Source organism: Oxyura jamaicensis, chromosome 15 (genome assembly GCF_011077185.1).
Source record: "Oxyura jamaicensis isolate SHBP4307 breed ruddy duck chromosome 15, BPBGC_Ojam_1.0, whole genome shotgun sequence".
In the NCBI taxonomy this organism is placed as follows: Eukaryota; Metazoa; Chordata; class Aves; order Anseriformes; family Anatidae; genus Oxyura; species Oxyura jamaicensis.
Window position 1 is genome coordinate 8,214,129 of NC_048907.1, and position 14,585 is coordinate 8,228,713.

Sequence of the window (14,585 nt, forward strand, 5' to 3'; positions counted from 1 at the left end):
TAGGAGATCTAATATTTGTCAGAGATATTCTTTTTTATAATGTAAAAAAGCTCCTCATTAGAAAAGACAAGAGTTTCTTCTATACACGAACATAGGATAAAATTATTACTGCCTCCATTTCAGATGAGTTTCCTGAAACACATCGTGCATCAATTCGGCAGGATCATGAGGGAAGATTTTATGAAGATTTTTACAAGTATGTGTTCCAGTTCTTTCATCTCTTGTCTCTCCGTGTATGGACAACCCTTGTGGAAAATACAATGTTATTAGCTGTAGGACCTTGCTAAGAATTAGGAGTGTGAAAGGCATCTGTCTGAAACTGGCAGCACATTGTTCCATCTGTGAGCGCACACTCATGTTTACTAGGTTAGTCTTCCACTTGCATGTAAATATTGTATTGTTTGCATCTTACTGGAATTGCCAGTGGACCTAAAAGTTCTGTAGTGTTGGGAGTAGTTTTTGTTTAAGGCTTGGCTTTTTTTCAGATCATCACATTTCTGAGTAGTCAGAGAACAGGTGGAAAGAGTGCCATTGCTCAATTTTTTGAGCACAATTGCACAATTCTTTCCATGTATGTGCTGTATGTTTTTAGCTGATGGTCACAATAATGCAGCTGTTGAGGCTGTCATTTAATTCTAAACTTGTTAAAGATTTTACCACTTTGCAGAACAGTGACATTATTTAACACGTAATGTTCTAAATGTTTACCTGTTTATAATCAAGAGATGAAACTCTTCTGGTTAATGATATGCCCAGCTTTATGTGTGCATCTACTCCTTAACGACTACTACAAATACACGGTAGTTCTGAAGTGCTGCCTCGTTGCTTCTATGCAGCTTCCTTTCATGTTGCTTACTAAATTGTGTTATTTCCAGAGTTGTAGTTCAGAATGAGAGACGAGAAGAGTGGACCTCATTGCTTGTGACCATTAAAAAGCTTTTCATCCAGTATCCTGTCTTGGTACGACTAGAGCAAGCAGGTTAGAGAATACAATGCTTTTATCCTCTTGCTTTTTTTGTTTGGTTGGTTTGGTTTGAAAGCTATCTGTAAACTTGAGTTTCAGTTGGAGTCTGGTATTACATTACTGACGTGCTCTCCCGAGACAGTTATTTTGCATGTGTCTTTCCGTGAGATGCACCAATTCTGCCTGTAAATTGTTGATGTAATAGGGCTTACTTCAAATGTGGTTTTGTTTTTTTAAAAGCTAGTTTATACAAGGATGATAATTTTTCTTTTTTTCTGAACTCTTGTCCAGAGGGCTTCCCTCCAGGTTACAATTCTACATCAGCACAAGGGAACTACCTGGAGGCCATAAATCTTTCATTCAATGGTAAGTTGTGAACAATGGATAAAAATGTACAGAGGAGGAACCACTAAAGCAGCTTTCAATAAATGGGTGTTGACTTATCTTGTTAAGGAATACTTGTCTGTTCCTTAACACCAAGTAAAGGAGGGAAATGTTAAGTGGCGAAACTATCATTTTCTGCCTCAGAAGAAATTGTTTTGCATGTGTCTCTGGAAATGGCTCTCATAACTAAGAATTAGGTAGTTCAGGCTTCAGAAATGATTTACAGAGCCTTGTTCGGATGAAACTTTTTTCTTCTAGCTGTGTATTTGTATGCAAACTTCTTGCAACAGAAGTTGTTGTTGTGTTTTTTTTTTAATAATCCTTTCAAAAGTGAGTTAGATCAAACATGACTTTTGTGAATGAAGGTGATCCATCTTTTTAGCAGGGAGGCGAATTTGATGGGATTTCCAAAAATCTGCTTTTCTGTGATTCTTTCCATCTGATATCTTTCTGTCATCTTAATGGCTGGCTTGTTACTTGCATGAGACAGAGCACAATATGTTATTTAGTGATTAGCAATGAACTTTATCTTTTTGGTTTATGATGTAGTTTTTTTTGTTTTCAAGATTTTTTTTGAGATGTTATATTAAAGAAAAAAAAACACACCACAAAGCATACGAGAAAAATACTCATTTTGATGTATCCAGTTCCCATTTTCTCTTCTGCCATAACTACTATCTCCTTCCTGTAGCTTTATTGACATTTATTGATTGGACAATGCTACATTCAAATACTTTCACTTTTGCATGGGGTTTGTGGAAATTTGCTTAATTCTGGTATTAGAAGTCTCCTCCTTTGCTCTGAAAACTCCATCCAGCATCTTTTTCTTGTAAAGTATTTCCTGACTCTTTTTTAGTGTTTGACAAGCATTATATAAACCGGAACTTTGATCGCACTGGCCAGATGTCCGTGGTTATCACACCTGGCGTAGGGGTGTTTGAAGTCGATCGCCTCCTTATGATTCTAACCAAACAGCGGATGATAGACAATGGTAAATAACTACTTGCATTTTTTATGAAGGCTAACAGTTGTATTTGGAAAAGCTCTAGCCTTTTCTTGCTCTGAAAAAGTATCTGTTGTAACTTTTGTACTCTGGAAAAGAGGAGTTACAGCTGGAAGGCTTGTGTCTACACTTTGTATTGAAATAGCTAGATTTTTAGAGAAGTTGGGGGTATTTATTTGTATTTATGTAGTGGAGCATTTCATCAGTCCATGCAGACCTTCCTTGAAGGATAATCCTGCACCTGGTTTAGAAGAAGCACTTCTTATATCCACACTGGCACTGTTGGTCTGCAGCCATACCATGGGATTGCTGGTTACCATTTCCATTTTCAGTATGATTATATTTTTAAATCTGATATGAATACAAAGTAGGGGTTCATCTCAAATTGGCAGTCTTTGGATTAGCATATCAGTCCTGGTTGGTGGATAGCTGAGCTCTACTGTTCTTTGTTTACAGGGATTGGTGTGGACTTGGTCTGCATGGGAGAACAACCACTGCATGCTGTACCACTCTTTAAGGTAATGCATCCTTCTGTTCCCTTCTCTGTCTAGAAATGTTACTGAATTTGTGACTAGATAGACACAACTAGTTGCTTTGCCTTGGAATTCCTCTTACAGCTCCATAATCGCTGTGGACCTGGGGATTCCAGGCTGGGTGATGACTACAATATTCCGCACTGGATAAACCATAGGTAGGTAAATGCTTAAGGTTTCTGAGAAGATGCTAGCCTTTTCAAAACATTTCTGCTGTGCTTTCCTCTCTGTGCATCTGTAGAATTCTTTCTTCTTCCATAGCTTATTTCCTCTGCTCTGCTGGCAAAGCAGAAACAGATACTACAGTAGTCTTGCGTAACTAGGAGTATTCTTGTAGCACTCAGGGTGTCAATGCAGTATGTCAGAGGTGATAGGCAATTTGCAGAGGAAAAGGTCTTAATCCTAAGCTCTCTTTCCAACCAAGTTGTAACCCTAACTATGTTCAGTCAGGGTGCTTAAAAAAAATACTGTCACTTCAGCTAAGGTGGTTATTAGTGAAAGTAAATACATCTCAAATGAACAATTATGGGTAAAGAGAATGTGAATAACATGGGTAAACGTTGGAACAGTTACAGGAAACAAGCTTAATTTTACTTTGCTTTACTCCAAGGCATGGTAGGTTTTCTTTCTGCTTTCTGTTAAACATGGTGTCACAATACTCTCTCTCCCTACCAACAGAAATCAGGGCTCAGAATAAAAACTTATTCCGCAGTCCTTGTTCTGCAGCAGAACTTTTCTTTGTCTTTTAATAACTCATTTTATATGCATGCATTGACTGACTGTCCTGACCAATAACCATTCAAGTGTTGCTTATACCCAGTCTTTTCAAGTAGTTTGAAGGCATCTGGTCCTTGCCTAAGATGAAAGAGGCGTTTGAAGGCTTTGTGGAAGGCCAGGATTTAAAAGATTCAGATGAAAGAAACAGATGTTAAAGAATAAGTTACTTCAAATGGGAGGAGGTCCTTAGTTTTCAAGAACCTGATGAGTCATTACTGTCATGTAAGTTAGGGAAAGAGTCATGTGAACTGTGCAGTACTGTATGGATGGTGAAAGCTGGTATCTTTCTGTAGAAAGAGGAAATGAAGTGGGGAATATGCAGATATCAGCATATTAGGAGGAGGTCTAGACTGAGGTTGTGTGGGAATCATAGATTCTCTCTAGTTAATCATTTGCCAGTGTTCTTCATATGTTATGTTATGCAAAGAGAGGTATCCCTTTTTTTTTATTTAATAGCTAGCTCAAATTCATAATCTGTTAGCTATGTGGTTAATCAGCCATGTTCAATTCCTAGAAGACAGCTGAACCACTCTGTCTTTCCATTTCAGTTTCTACACATCCAAAAGCCAGCTCCTATGTAACAGCTTCACGCCACGGATCAAGCTGGCAGGGAGAAAAGTAGGTGTCTTTCTGATTATCTTTTCATAAAGAAAGAGCTTGTCAGATCTTTTCTCAGCCAAGCATCAGAATCCTTCTAGCAACAACAGTCACTAAGTTTCTGTGTTTAAAAGACAGTGCAAACAAATCTGTAAAGGATTGTTGTAGAGATTATGAATGAGGGACTGGTTTCTAAATATCTGTCTTTTTTAGGATTAAACTATTTGAGAAATGTTTTAGCCAACATAAAAATAGCTTAGTGCTTTAATGGCGAACTCTATGGAGAGGAGGAAAAGTGTTGGCAAAGATGTGTTTTACACTGTGGTTTGTGACTGAGTATCAGTATTTCATACTTAAAATGTGTTACATCTGTCTCACAGGGTGAGCTGGATAAATTCTTAAATTTGATGCTTTTGTCATGCTGGGGAATATTTCCTTAGAATATGCTGACTGTTTCCCTTCTCTTTTTCTCTTTTCTCTCTCCTTTTCCTGGTAACTTCAAACTTCCTTTATTGGACCCTCCAGCCATTGACTGAGAAAGCAAAAAATAGCCGAGATGCCTGTGAGTAATCTTGTTCTGGAATGATCTGTCCCACTGACTCCAGGACTAACAAACAGCTGTAGTAAGATAATGGCACTAACAGCAAACCACTGTTAATAAAACACTGGAAAGCACAATTATTGCGGAAAAACGTGAAAACCACAGTCATTATCCAGGACATTAATGTGCATATATGAATTGCCTTCTCAACAGGTTACTACTAATAAGGAGGGAGGCAGGAGTTTCTATCCTGACTGCTTGTCGCCTGGGTAGAGAAATAGGTGGTATCAGGCTGGTGAACTAGCACTCGTATTCATGAGAATGGGACAGGAAGGGCATTTGCTGTCTTGGGATGCTGTCAGTGTTATGCCCACAGATTACAGTGGGAGAAGCCTGCATTCTTCTAATACCACCTCATTTCAGAATGTGTATGTTCTAGAAGGGAAGCTGTCAATTTCTGTAAAGTTGTTTTAAAACGTGCAATTCTCTCTGTGATCTGAGGCATCTGTCCATTCAACGACTTATTTACTGATTATTGATTTAATCTCATGGATATACAGGGAAGATATTAGAGCCTCAGCAACTCGGCACAGACTTCAGTACTTGAGCTGACGCCTGCTCCACCTGTTCTTCTCATCAGATTGTAGTACGGTTTCTTTCAATAGATACTTTGTAGTGGTGAAAGTTGGATGCTTCTGCCATGCAGATCTTGAGCATTCTTGAAAGAGGTTCCAGTGTTATATGATTTTTTTTTTTCAGCATTAGGGGCTCCAAAAGATGCTGAGAATGCCCTGCCTATCCAGGTTGATTATGATGGCTACGATGCCCAGGTGTTCAGACTGCCAGGCCCATCCAGAGCCCAGCGCTGCACCACATTCAGGTAAGAGGATTGTGAAAGTACTAGTTCTAGAGCAGCAACGTTATGGTGCATTTCTTGATGCATATCATGCTTTGAGAAAAATGAGGCGAATTAAGCTCCACAAGCTTACAATTGAACAAAAAGTTGTATCTGTAGCTAGTACTTACTGCTGGTTGTTTGGTGTTGTATTTCTAAAAGAGCGTGTGGGATCTATGAAGAGCTATAAGTATGCATTTCTGTTGCATTTTTAATTTTGTGTGAAGAAGAATGAAGTTAGTCTCCCTGGCTAAGATTCTAGCTGATTTTTCAGGCTAAGTAAGAAAGTACTTGTAGAAGTAACATCAGTTTAATGCACTGCTTAGTAACTGGTGTTGAACAGAGTGGTGAGGAATCTTCCCTGAAAATGGGATGAAAGAAGAAATAAAGAATATCAGTACTGGTTCCAAAATAATTCATGGCCTGCATGTGCTCAGTTCTAGTATCTAACAGACCACGTTTATGTTACTAGCTTGGTGTTATGTCTGTAGAACTGCATCAAGGGTCAAGCATGCTCTTTTCACAGCTGTTGTGCTGGAAGCATTTTAGTGTTCTGTTCTGCTGCTGCATAATGCACAAAAGTATGTAATATCCACATAGCCAAAAATGGTGATAGCTTCTTGTTAGTCCTCTTTTTAGTTCAGCTATTGAGTCTTACATGACTTGGGTCTGTTGAAGCCCCTTGATAATGAAGGAATGAATTGATTTCTTATGATTTCATATCACTGCACATACTCGTTTATTTTCAGCAGGTCTGTGAGGGAGAGAGAAAGTCGTACCCGAAAGAGCTCTAGTTCCTATGATGTCTCATGCAGCCCTTCTCTGCAGAGCCGCACTTTACCTCCAGAGGAGGTGAGGAGCCAGGCTTCTGATGACAGCTCCCTGGGCAAGATCTCCAACATCCTGATGATCCCACGGCCTCATCTGCATCAGTATGAAGTCAGCAGCTCTTTGGGCTATACCAGCACCAGAGGTCAGCCTGAGGCAGATGGGACAATACCTTAGGTGGTGAGAGGGGAGAGAGAAGATGGAAATTCGTGCTGGCCACTGCCAGGCCAGCACAGGGAAGATGGTGCTCATATTAGCATTCATACTACAGCTTTTCTGCAGCTCCAGCTATGGCTGGGTATGCATTCTCCCTTTATCCTTGTCCAACTCCATTGCATTTTTTAATTGGCTTGTTCTAAATAGAAGTGTCCTGATACTGATTTGCTCTTTTCCCTTGCCTATTGCCTTCCTTAATATTTGACTATTCTCTTGTGCCTGTCTGCAAATGTGGACATATGCAAGTAACTTTTTATCATCCAGGTCACCTATAATTTGTGAAATGAGAATAGGCCTTAGTGAGCCCTTGGGGGACCCTGCTTTTAACTTCTCTCCATGGGGAGTTACTGTCTTTAAGAGTCACTTTTTGGATGCTTTCTTTTGACAAAGTGCTGCTGAGCTATCTTGGTGTATTAGCAATGGTGACAGGCTCCTTTCTTTCCCCTTGTAATTTAATTTTGTTCTCAGACAGTATGTGATATCTTCACAAGCCCAACTCATTTCTAGGTGAATTGTATTCCTTCTGCAATTGCTGGATCTACTATAGAATTCTATCCCTGCAGGCTCTTTGTGCCTCTTTTAATGTCTTGCTGTCTGACACTTAATATCATATTTGGCCTGTTACAGGAATTGGACTTACTGGTATGGAACAGCTTTCCAACAGGGAACTTCACATTGCATTTATCTTTGATGTGTTCTCCCCCTTGTCAATTCACATACGCATAGACGTTCTGGTATTTTCTGTTACTCCTTTAGTTTGAAGGATAGTCTTATGACTCAGCTGAAGGTGTGCAACTGGATGGGGATGTGAGCAGAATAGGACTGATGGGTAGGGAAGGGTCAGAGTATTTGGAATTCTTCCCGTGTTCTGATTAGCAGTGTACAGTGGTAAATGAGACCCTTCCTTCTCTTTGGGAATTCTATTTGTTGAACAGAGCAAATGCTACTTAGTCATCTGGTGTATCCCTCTCTCTGCTATTTCTAAATAACTGCACTAATGTTCTACATAGAATAGTAATGACTAACTGCTAGCTTGCTGAGATCTTGTGTCCTATGTCCTCTGGAATTAATCTCATATTTCAGTGGTCAAATCTGAATTGTACAACAAATGTGTATGTTGCTCAGTTGTGCTTTCTGCTATGTCTTTGGGTACTCATCCTGAGGTTTCCATTTGTCAGATCAGACTTTTGTTTTGATTTTTTCAGGTATTCTCAAAGCTCTGAGCAATTCTTCATAGTTGACTTAGCAAGTGATTTCCTTCTGGTTTTATTAGTATAAAGTGGCACAGTATAGAGTAATGTTGTAATGGCAAGTGAAATTATTTTCTTTCTCGTCTGGATTCTTTCTTGTGTTGTAACTTGCAGACTGGATTGAAACTGATTTCAGCTTATCTCCCTGCCTGTTCCTCAACTCTCCTTGTTCCCAGTTACTCTGGGGAGTCTTTATATCCCTAAGCAATTCACTCTTTTGCTTGGCTTCTGCATGATGTCACACTGACTTTAAGTTGTGTTTTCTAGATGTCCTTGAGAACATGTTGGAGTCTCAGCAACGGGACTCCAGTGCCCCTGGGAGGTTCCACGTTGGCAGTGCAGAATCCATGCTGCACATTCGGCCTGGGGGATATACACCCCAGCGAGCGCTGATCAACCCGTTTGCCCCATCCCGCATGCCTATGAAACTTACATCTAACAGGAGGCGCTGGATGCACACTTTTCCTGTGGGTAGGTCTGTTTCATAGTATATTAGATGACTAAGATTTTTTCCTCCTACAGCAACAGGAAGACCAGTGTGAACTCCTGACTTGACGTACTGTGTACTGTGACAGTGGTTGAAATGTATAGACTTGATAAGTAGAGATCCTTTTCTCTTGGAAGTACTAGCATGTATTGAACTTACAGCATTCAATGCAGTGGAAAAGGGCTGATAGATGCTGTTGATGTGATTCCTTGTAAGCAGGGCATGTAAAATGTTTAGAAGAATATTCTACGCTGCTGGCTTCAGGGAAGATACCAGACGTTTAAGTTCGTGAAGATTTCCCGAACTTGCTTTCTTAATTTCCATTAGTTAATTACCTGTGGTGTTGACAAAAGGGGTACAAGTGAATGAATACAAATGAGAAATCAGGACAGATGAGACAATTAATGATCAAACTAATTTTGTAGGGCCATCTGGAGAAGCTATCCAGATCCATCATCAAACTCGTCAGAATATGGCAGAAATGCAGGGCAACGGGCAGCAGGATTTGACACATTCCTCTGCTGAATTGCTTGAGCTGGCTTACCACGAGGCAACTGGCAGGTGAGGTCCTCAGGAGGGATCAGGATGTTTAGACTTTGCATGAACACCCCTTTTCGTTAAAGTTATATGTGTGTTATAAAATTCTATATGTGTAAGTTGAATAATATATTGTGTCAGTGCCACATATGCAGCATGTACTTTTATTTTGAGATGTAAAGCTCTTTTGGCGAGGCTGGAGGTTGTTTACCTCTAATTTTGGGGTAAGCAGTGGCTTATCACAGCTTGCAATATATGAGCAATATGATGAATCATTCATGATCATTCAAAATTGCATTATAAGAACCTGTGTCTTTAATTCTTGACTTCTTATCCCAGTAATTGTGACCTTCATCCCAGAATAGAATGTTTTTTAGCACAGGGCATAGCTTTGTCTCACAGCAACTGTTGAGCAATTTCAGTCTTGTCCATTCAGTCCTATCTTCCCCATGCTGTTAAAAAATGTGCCGCTATGATGAACATCAGGGGTGGATTGTAAGCGAATGGACAGGTGTTCTTAAACTAGTTTGCTCTTAAAAAAAAAAAAAACAAAAAAAAAAACTAACAAGCTTTTGCCAGTGTTGGGAGCTTATATTGACTGTTGGCTCTTAGAAGTGAGAAAGATCCCACTGTTGCTAGTTACAGCATGGGTGTGGGGAGGCTGGTTTTACAGTGAGAGTACTTAGATCCCTCAATTAATCTAGGCCATTTTTCAAGCTGCACTTCTTTTATTGACAACATTTTGTCCTTGCTTTTCACTATACTTAAATATTGTTTACATTTTGGTACCTTAGGCAACTTCAGAATTGCCTATGTATAATTTATCGATAATTTTGGTATTTCTCCTCCTTTTCTTTCTTGCATGCTTGTAGAAATTCTTGTTACCTGTTGTTTCAGGATGTCCAGGGTGAGTGAGGATCCTCTTGGTATCTTCTGCCTTTTTTAAATTTTAGGGATTTTTATTTTTCCTTGATGTTTTCAGGCTGTCCTTCAGGAAATTGCACAATCTAATTATTTTTTCATGCATTTTTTTTTCTTTTGTAGGAAAATTGTTGTCCTATCTTACACTTTATGTTATCCTTTAGAATACTCTAATCCCTTTGTGTGTTGCATAATTTTGGTATTATATCATCCTCAAGTCTTTGTTCCGTAGTTCTACAGTAAATAAGATTATTGCCTTCTCATTATTTCATAAGAACATAGTAGTTTGTTAAAATTTCTGGTCCTTACACCAGTGTTTTCTGCTGTCATGTTCTTGATAAATCTCTGAATCTTTTTGTGGTCTCTGCGGATGACATACTCATCCAAAGCAATTTGCTCAGTCTGGAATGCTGGTATTCTAGACCATGAAATCAGATTAAGTAAGTAAGATTTGTTTTTCTCATGGGAGAGGTATGAGTTCTCCACCATCCTGTGAAGATAGTGCATTGGTTATTGCTAGAGGCAAAGAACACAACAATACGGATAGATGGGGAATATTGCTACAGCTTTTTCAGTCCTGCGTTTTGTGCCTATTACCATCTCTGCAATTATCATTAGGATCATGGTTGCAAAGGCTCAGCTGAGATGGCAGGCTGATTACTTGTTATTTGTTATGTCATTAAAAATATCGAATGGCATGAGTGTGGAAAAGTATTTGTGGTATAATAGAGGCTGCTTTGTTTCTCTCTAGACATACCAGTTCTCGGCATCCAGGTGACAGTGCCTCCTTCCTGGGCTTCAGTGGAACAGAAGAGTATTCAAATGGTCTGGCTGGCAGCAATGGTGCAGGTAACAAAACTGACTGAGCATTGTGTTGGGAGACAAAGCTCTTATTAACAGTGACATCTGTAAAGCAGCAGACCTATTATGCAAGACTTCTGTCTTTTTTCAAAACCAATTTGAAGAACTTTTTTTATATATAAAAAAAAAAAAATCACCCTTCAAACTATATTTGAATGAAAACAAAATGTTTTTCCCTTCCGCTCACACTTTGCAGAGCTGTAAAGCTGTTTTGTTAGCGGAGTTAATTTTTGTGTCTGTCTTGTCTTGTTTTCACATAGTTGTATTAAAAGTAATTTCTGTTTCATTGTTTCCTTCCGTGGGTTTTGTTTGAATACATTTCATTTCCATGCTTTACTTTTTCTGCCTTCCAGATGGCAATTGCCAGAGCAAAGTCTAAACTGTATTTCAGCTGCTGGATATAATTTGCACAACATAGATGTAGAGCATATCCTGGCAGTAAACATACTTGCATTTTATAGAAGTCTTTCACGTCTGTAGTTTGGATATAAATCATGTATATGGTGGAAGTTGTTCTGTGTCTGTCTTGGTGCAAGTTGTTATGAGCATCTTCCCTGACTAAACTCCCTCAACCATCTGTAGCTGCCATAGTGTGACTCAGTGATCTGACTTATGTTTCTCCCTTATGGTTTGAGTCACATATGAAATGGAACAGGTTTTTTATTTCCAAAAATATGATTTCTCAGTGAATCTCATTGGCTCTTCTCTGCTGCCCACAGCGTGTTTTGCTGCAACATGTGCTTCAGAGTGAAAAATTACTGCATCTATTTACACTGACATTCTGTGTGCTGTCTCTATTGTCCAGTAGATGGTAGTTCAGCGCAAGTCTTGTTGCAATTCCCTAACTAGATGGCAGGTGGCATTAGTGGAGTTAGTGAAAGATGAACGACAACTTGAGCCATCTCCTCTACTGTTTTACTGGTATCATCACGGAAGCAGATAGCCATCCTTTCTGTTAGTAAATGCTATTTAGAATAACAGGTATGGTGTTGATATCAATTTCCTGGATAAATCTATAAAAGTCAGCTTTATAAAAATAGCTCCTTTAAATGTTTAGAGGCCTCCCAAAGTTTGTGTTTTGATAAAAAGCTTTTCACATCAGCTATTTTTCTTGTCTTCTCAGCTGCTCATTTCCTCTTTTGCGCCACAACAGCTGTTTATACAGCTACATGGTGAAGCAGCTCAGGGAACCGATCCAACTGAAAAGTAACTTGGGTTTTTCTTTGCTGGATGGGTTGCTTGACTGTAATTGTACAAGTGTTGATGCAAATACAGCAGAAAAATGTGTAATTCTGTGCTTTATGAAGTTATTCTTCTCTAACTCATCTTTTGTTCATAAAACAAGGAAAACCAGTCAAAATCATTCTGGTTTTGGGTTCTGGATATTTTTAAAAGTTCTTTAGCTTCTGAGACTGTGAGATTAGCAAGTTGCTTTTTTATGGCCTCCCCTTTTGCAATACGTGTTATACCATTTTGGGCAGGTTGTTTTTGCTTTTTTTAACCACTGAACATTTCTGATGAGATGTTAAATTTCTGTCCAAGATGTCTTTTTTTCTCATTAGTTGCCTTTGTGTTATTTTTTGCTGTCCCTGAGCTCCTTAAAGGCAGTGAAATATAATATTCTTAAAATTTATGCATGCTCTTTGTTTATTTTTATTTGAAATGAATGTAAAGTGCATAGGTGCTTAAAATAAAATACATATTTTTTGTTCTTGTAGGGATGAACCTCAAGCCTCAGAATAAGGATTCATTGGAAGATGCTGTCTCTAATTCTCCAGACCCAAGTAAGAAGGAGGAAGGTTTGGTAAAGAGTTTTCATAGGTGTGAAGATAAGGAGAGAAAGGATGTGGACATTTATAGAAGTATAAGGAGGTGGTAGGCAAGAAACTGAGGAGCCTTCTTGCCTTTTGGCAGGATTTTATTTTGCCCTGCAGGATCTCCCTGTATTGTATGAAACTGGTTGTCATACTACATATGAAATGCTTTTCTTACCAGACGCTATTGGGCAAAAAGTGAAACTTGTTGAACTCTTATCTGCCTCTCAATATGGAAAACTTGCTTGACACCACCTAATTGTAGTAGTACAGGCAGTTTCTGAATTTGGTACCATTTACTCAGAAATACGCACCTTCACCTAATACAGAAACAAGAGTGTGACACTTTTACAGCAGTCCTGTATAATACTTTTGTGTCGTGCTCCTCCAATTAATGTTAACATCCTTATGGTAAAATAACTGTGTAAGACCCCTGTGAGAAGAAGTTAGTTAGCAGTTAGCCAAGTGCTTTGTTACAGATTGTTTGAGGCAAGTTAAAACGTAGTGAAATAGTGGACTGAAGATTTGATATAGTTTAGTTAGCCTTTGCTTTTAAATGTCTAATTTTCAAGTTTTTTTTTTATTTATTTATTTTTATTTTTGATTTTGAATCAGCAACATAATTCTAGAAAAGTGTGTCGAAAAGGATTGTTTTCCAAGTTACTATTTTTCTGGTCTTCCAATTCCCTGTATCTGTCTTCTGGTTTTCTAACTGTAGAAATACTCACTGTTGTATTATTCTGGAAAGAGGCTGGTCTGTCATTCTCTCTCTGCTCATCCCCAGCTCCTTCTGCAATTGTCTAGGATGCAAAGCTGGTGTGATTTTCTTGTTCCGACTTGGAATGTTAATCTTTTTTATTAATAATGTGTAAATGCACCTGACTTGCTGTAATTTTGGCAGAGCAGTGGCTATGTTGGTTCTAGCTTTCAATCAACAGAAAATTAAATGCATTAACTTTGAGTGCTATTTGCATGATGGGATTGAATTAGCATGTGCACTGCATTGTTTAACAAACTCTGTCTCTTTCTCTCCCTCCCTTTTTTCCTGTCTTACTTTCCTCCCTTTTTTCCTTACTTTCCGTTTTCCTTCCCACTCCGCCTCCTTTTTGTCCCTGTTGTCCTTATGCCAACTCCATACTTGTCCTTCATTCTTTCTAACATTCCACTTCACACATTTTCATCTCCTTCTGCACCCTGTTTTTTCATGGGTGACCATATATACCCCCAATTTCTTCTCCCAATGATGCAACGAGGCAGTTCTGACACTGTCTGCTCCCCCCGTAGTGCCAGGCTTCTGTTGTACAGTTGGAGTGGATTGGAAATCTCTCACTACTCCGGCATGTCTCCCTCTTACCACGGACTACTTCCCCGACCGTCAGAGTCTGCAGAATGATTACACTGAGGGTTGTTACGATCTCCTTCCAGAGGCTGACATTGACAGGTTTGGCCAGCGCTTTGTTTTTTATGAAGTATCTTGCATTGAGTTGAAAGTGCTTAAGGTGCAGTTGATAGGAGAGGAACACTTTGAAGTTTCTACGAGAGAAGGATGAGTTGCTAACATAAGTGGCAGCAAAATACTTAGATCTTCTCATTTCAGTGGTAACTTTGCACCTTTTCTGACATTACCATATGACAGTATTATGTTCTATATCTTGTTAGAGATAGTTTATGTACAAAATTTTACTTCTCTTTTCATGCTCTGTTATATTTTAATAAAAAAAAAAAACACAACCTGAAGCTATCATCTTTGTTAATCTGTTTTCTGTCAAGTATTTTGGAAACTCTGAATGAGCAAATGCACATGTACTTATAGTACTTAAGGTGCTTATCTCCACTTTCAAGGATATTTAGTTTAAAGAATCTTGGAGGAAAATAGTGTTGGTGGGATAAATGTGATTTCTTGGCTTCTGTTGGAAGTCTCTGGTAACTGTTTTTCAACTGGTATTTTTTTTCCTTCCCTAAAGCTGTTTGATCTTT

At 38.8% G+C, this 14,585-nt stretch overlaps 1 protein-coding gene across 7 annotated transcripts in view; it reads left to right on the forward strand.

The window, feature by feature from the left end:
* DEPDC5 (DEP domain containing 5, GATOR1 subcomplex subunit) overlaps positions 1 to 14,585 on the forward strand; it is a 46,639-nt gene that overhangs the window by 10,039 nt on the left and 22,015 nt on the right. For 5 of the 7 annotated variants that reach the window (XM_035340231.1, XM_035340229.1, XM_035340234.1 and 2 more), the window contains 15 exons: positions 124 to 196; positions 876 to 979; positions 1,256 to 1,330; positions 2,205 to 2,339; positions 2,808 to 2,869; positions 2,969 to 3,042; positions 4,210 to 4,279; positions 4,784 to 4,820; positions 5,559 to 5,679; positions 6,447 to 6,667; positions 8,256 to 8,459; positions 8,901 to 9,036; positions 10,685 to 10,782; positions 12,513 to 12,578; positions 13,866 to 14,049. In XM_035340231.1, coding sequence (XP_035196122.1) covers positions 124 to 196; positions 876 to 979; positions 1,256 to 1,330; positions 2,205 to 2,339; positions 2,808 to 2,869; positions 2,969 to 3,042; positions 4,210 to 4,279; positions 4,784 to 4,820; positions 5,559 to 5,679; positions 6,447 to 6,667; positions 8,256 to 8,459; positions 8,901 to 9,036; positions 10,685 to 10,782; positions 12,513 to 12,578; positions 13,866 to 14,049 — 1,660 coding nt within the window. The remainder of the gene's footprint in view (positions 1 to 123; positions 197 to 875; positions 980 to 1,255; positions 1,331 to 2,204; positions 2,340 to 2,807; positions 2,870 to 2,968; positions 3,043 to 4,209; positions 4,280 to 4,783; positions 4,821 to 5,558; positions 5,680 to 6,446; positions 6,668 to 8,255; positions 8,460 to 8,900; positions 9,037 to 10,684; positions 10,783 to 12,512; positions 12,579 to 13,865; positions 14,050 to 14,585) is intronic. The other 2 variants (XM_035340233.1, XM_035340236.1) reach the window with 1 other exon arrangement.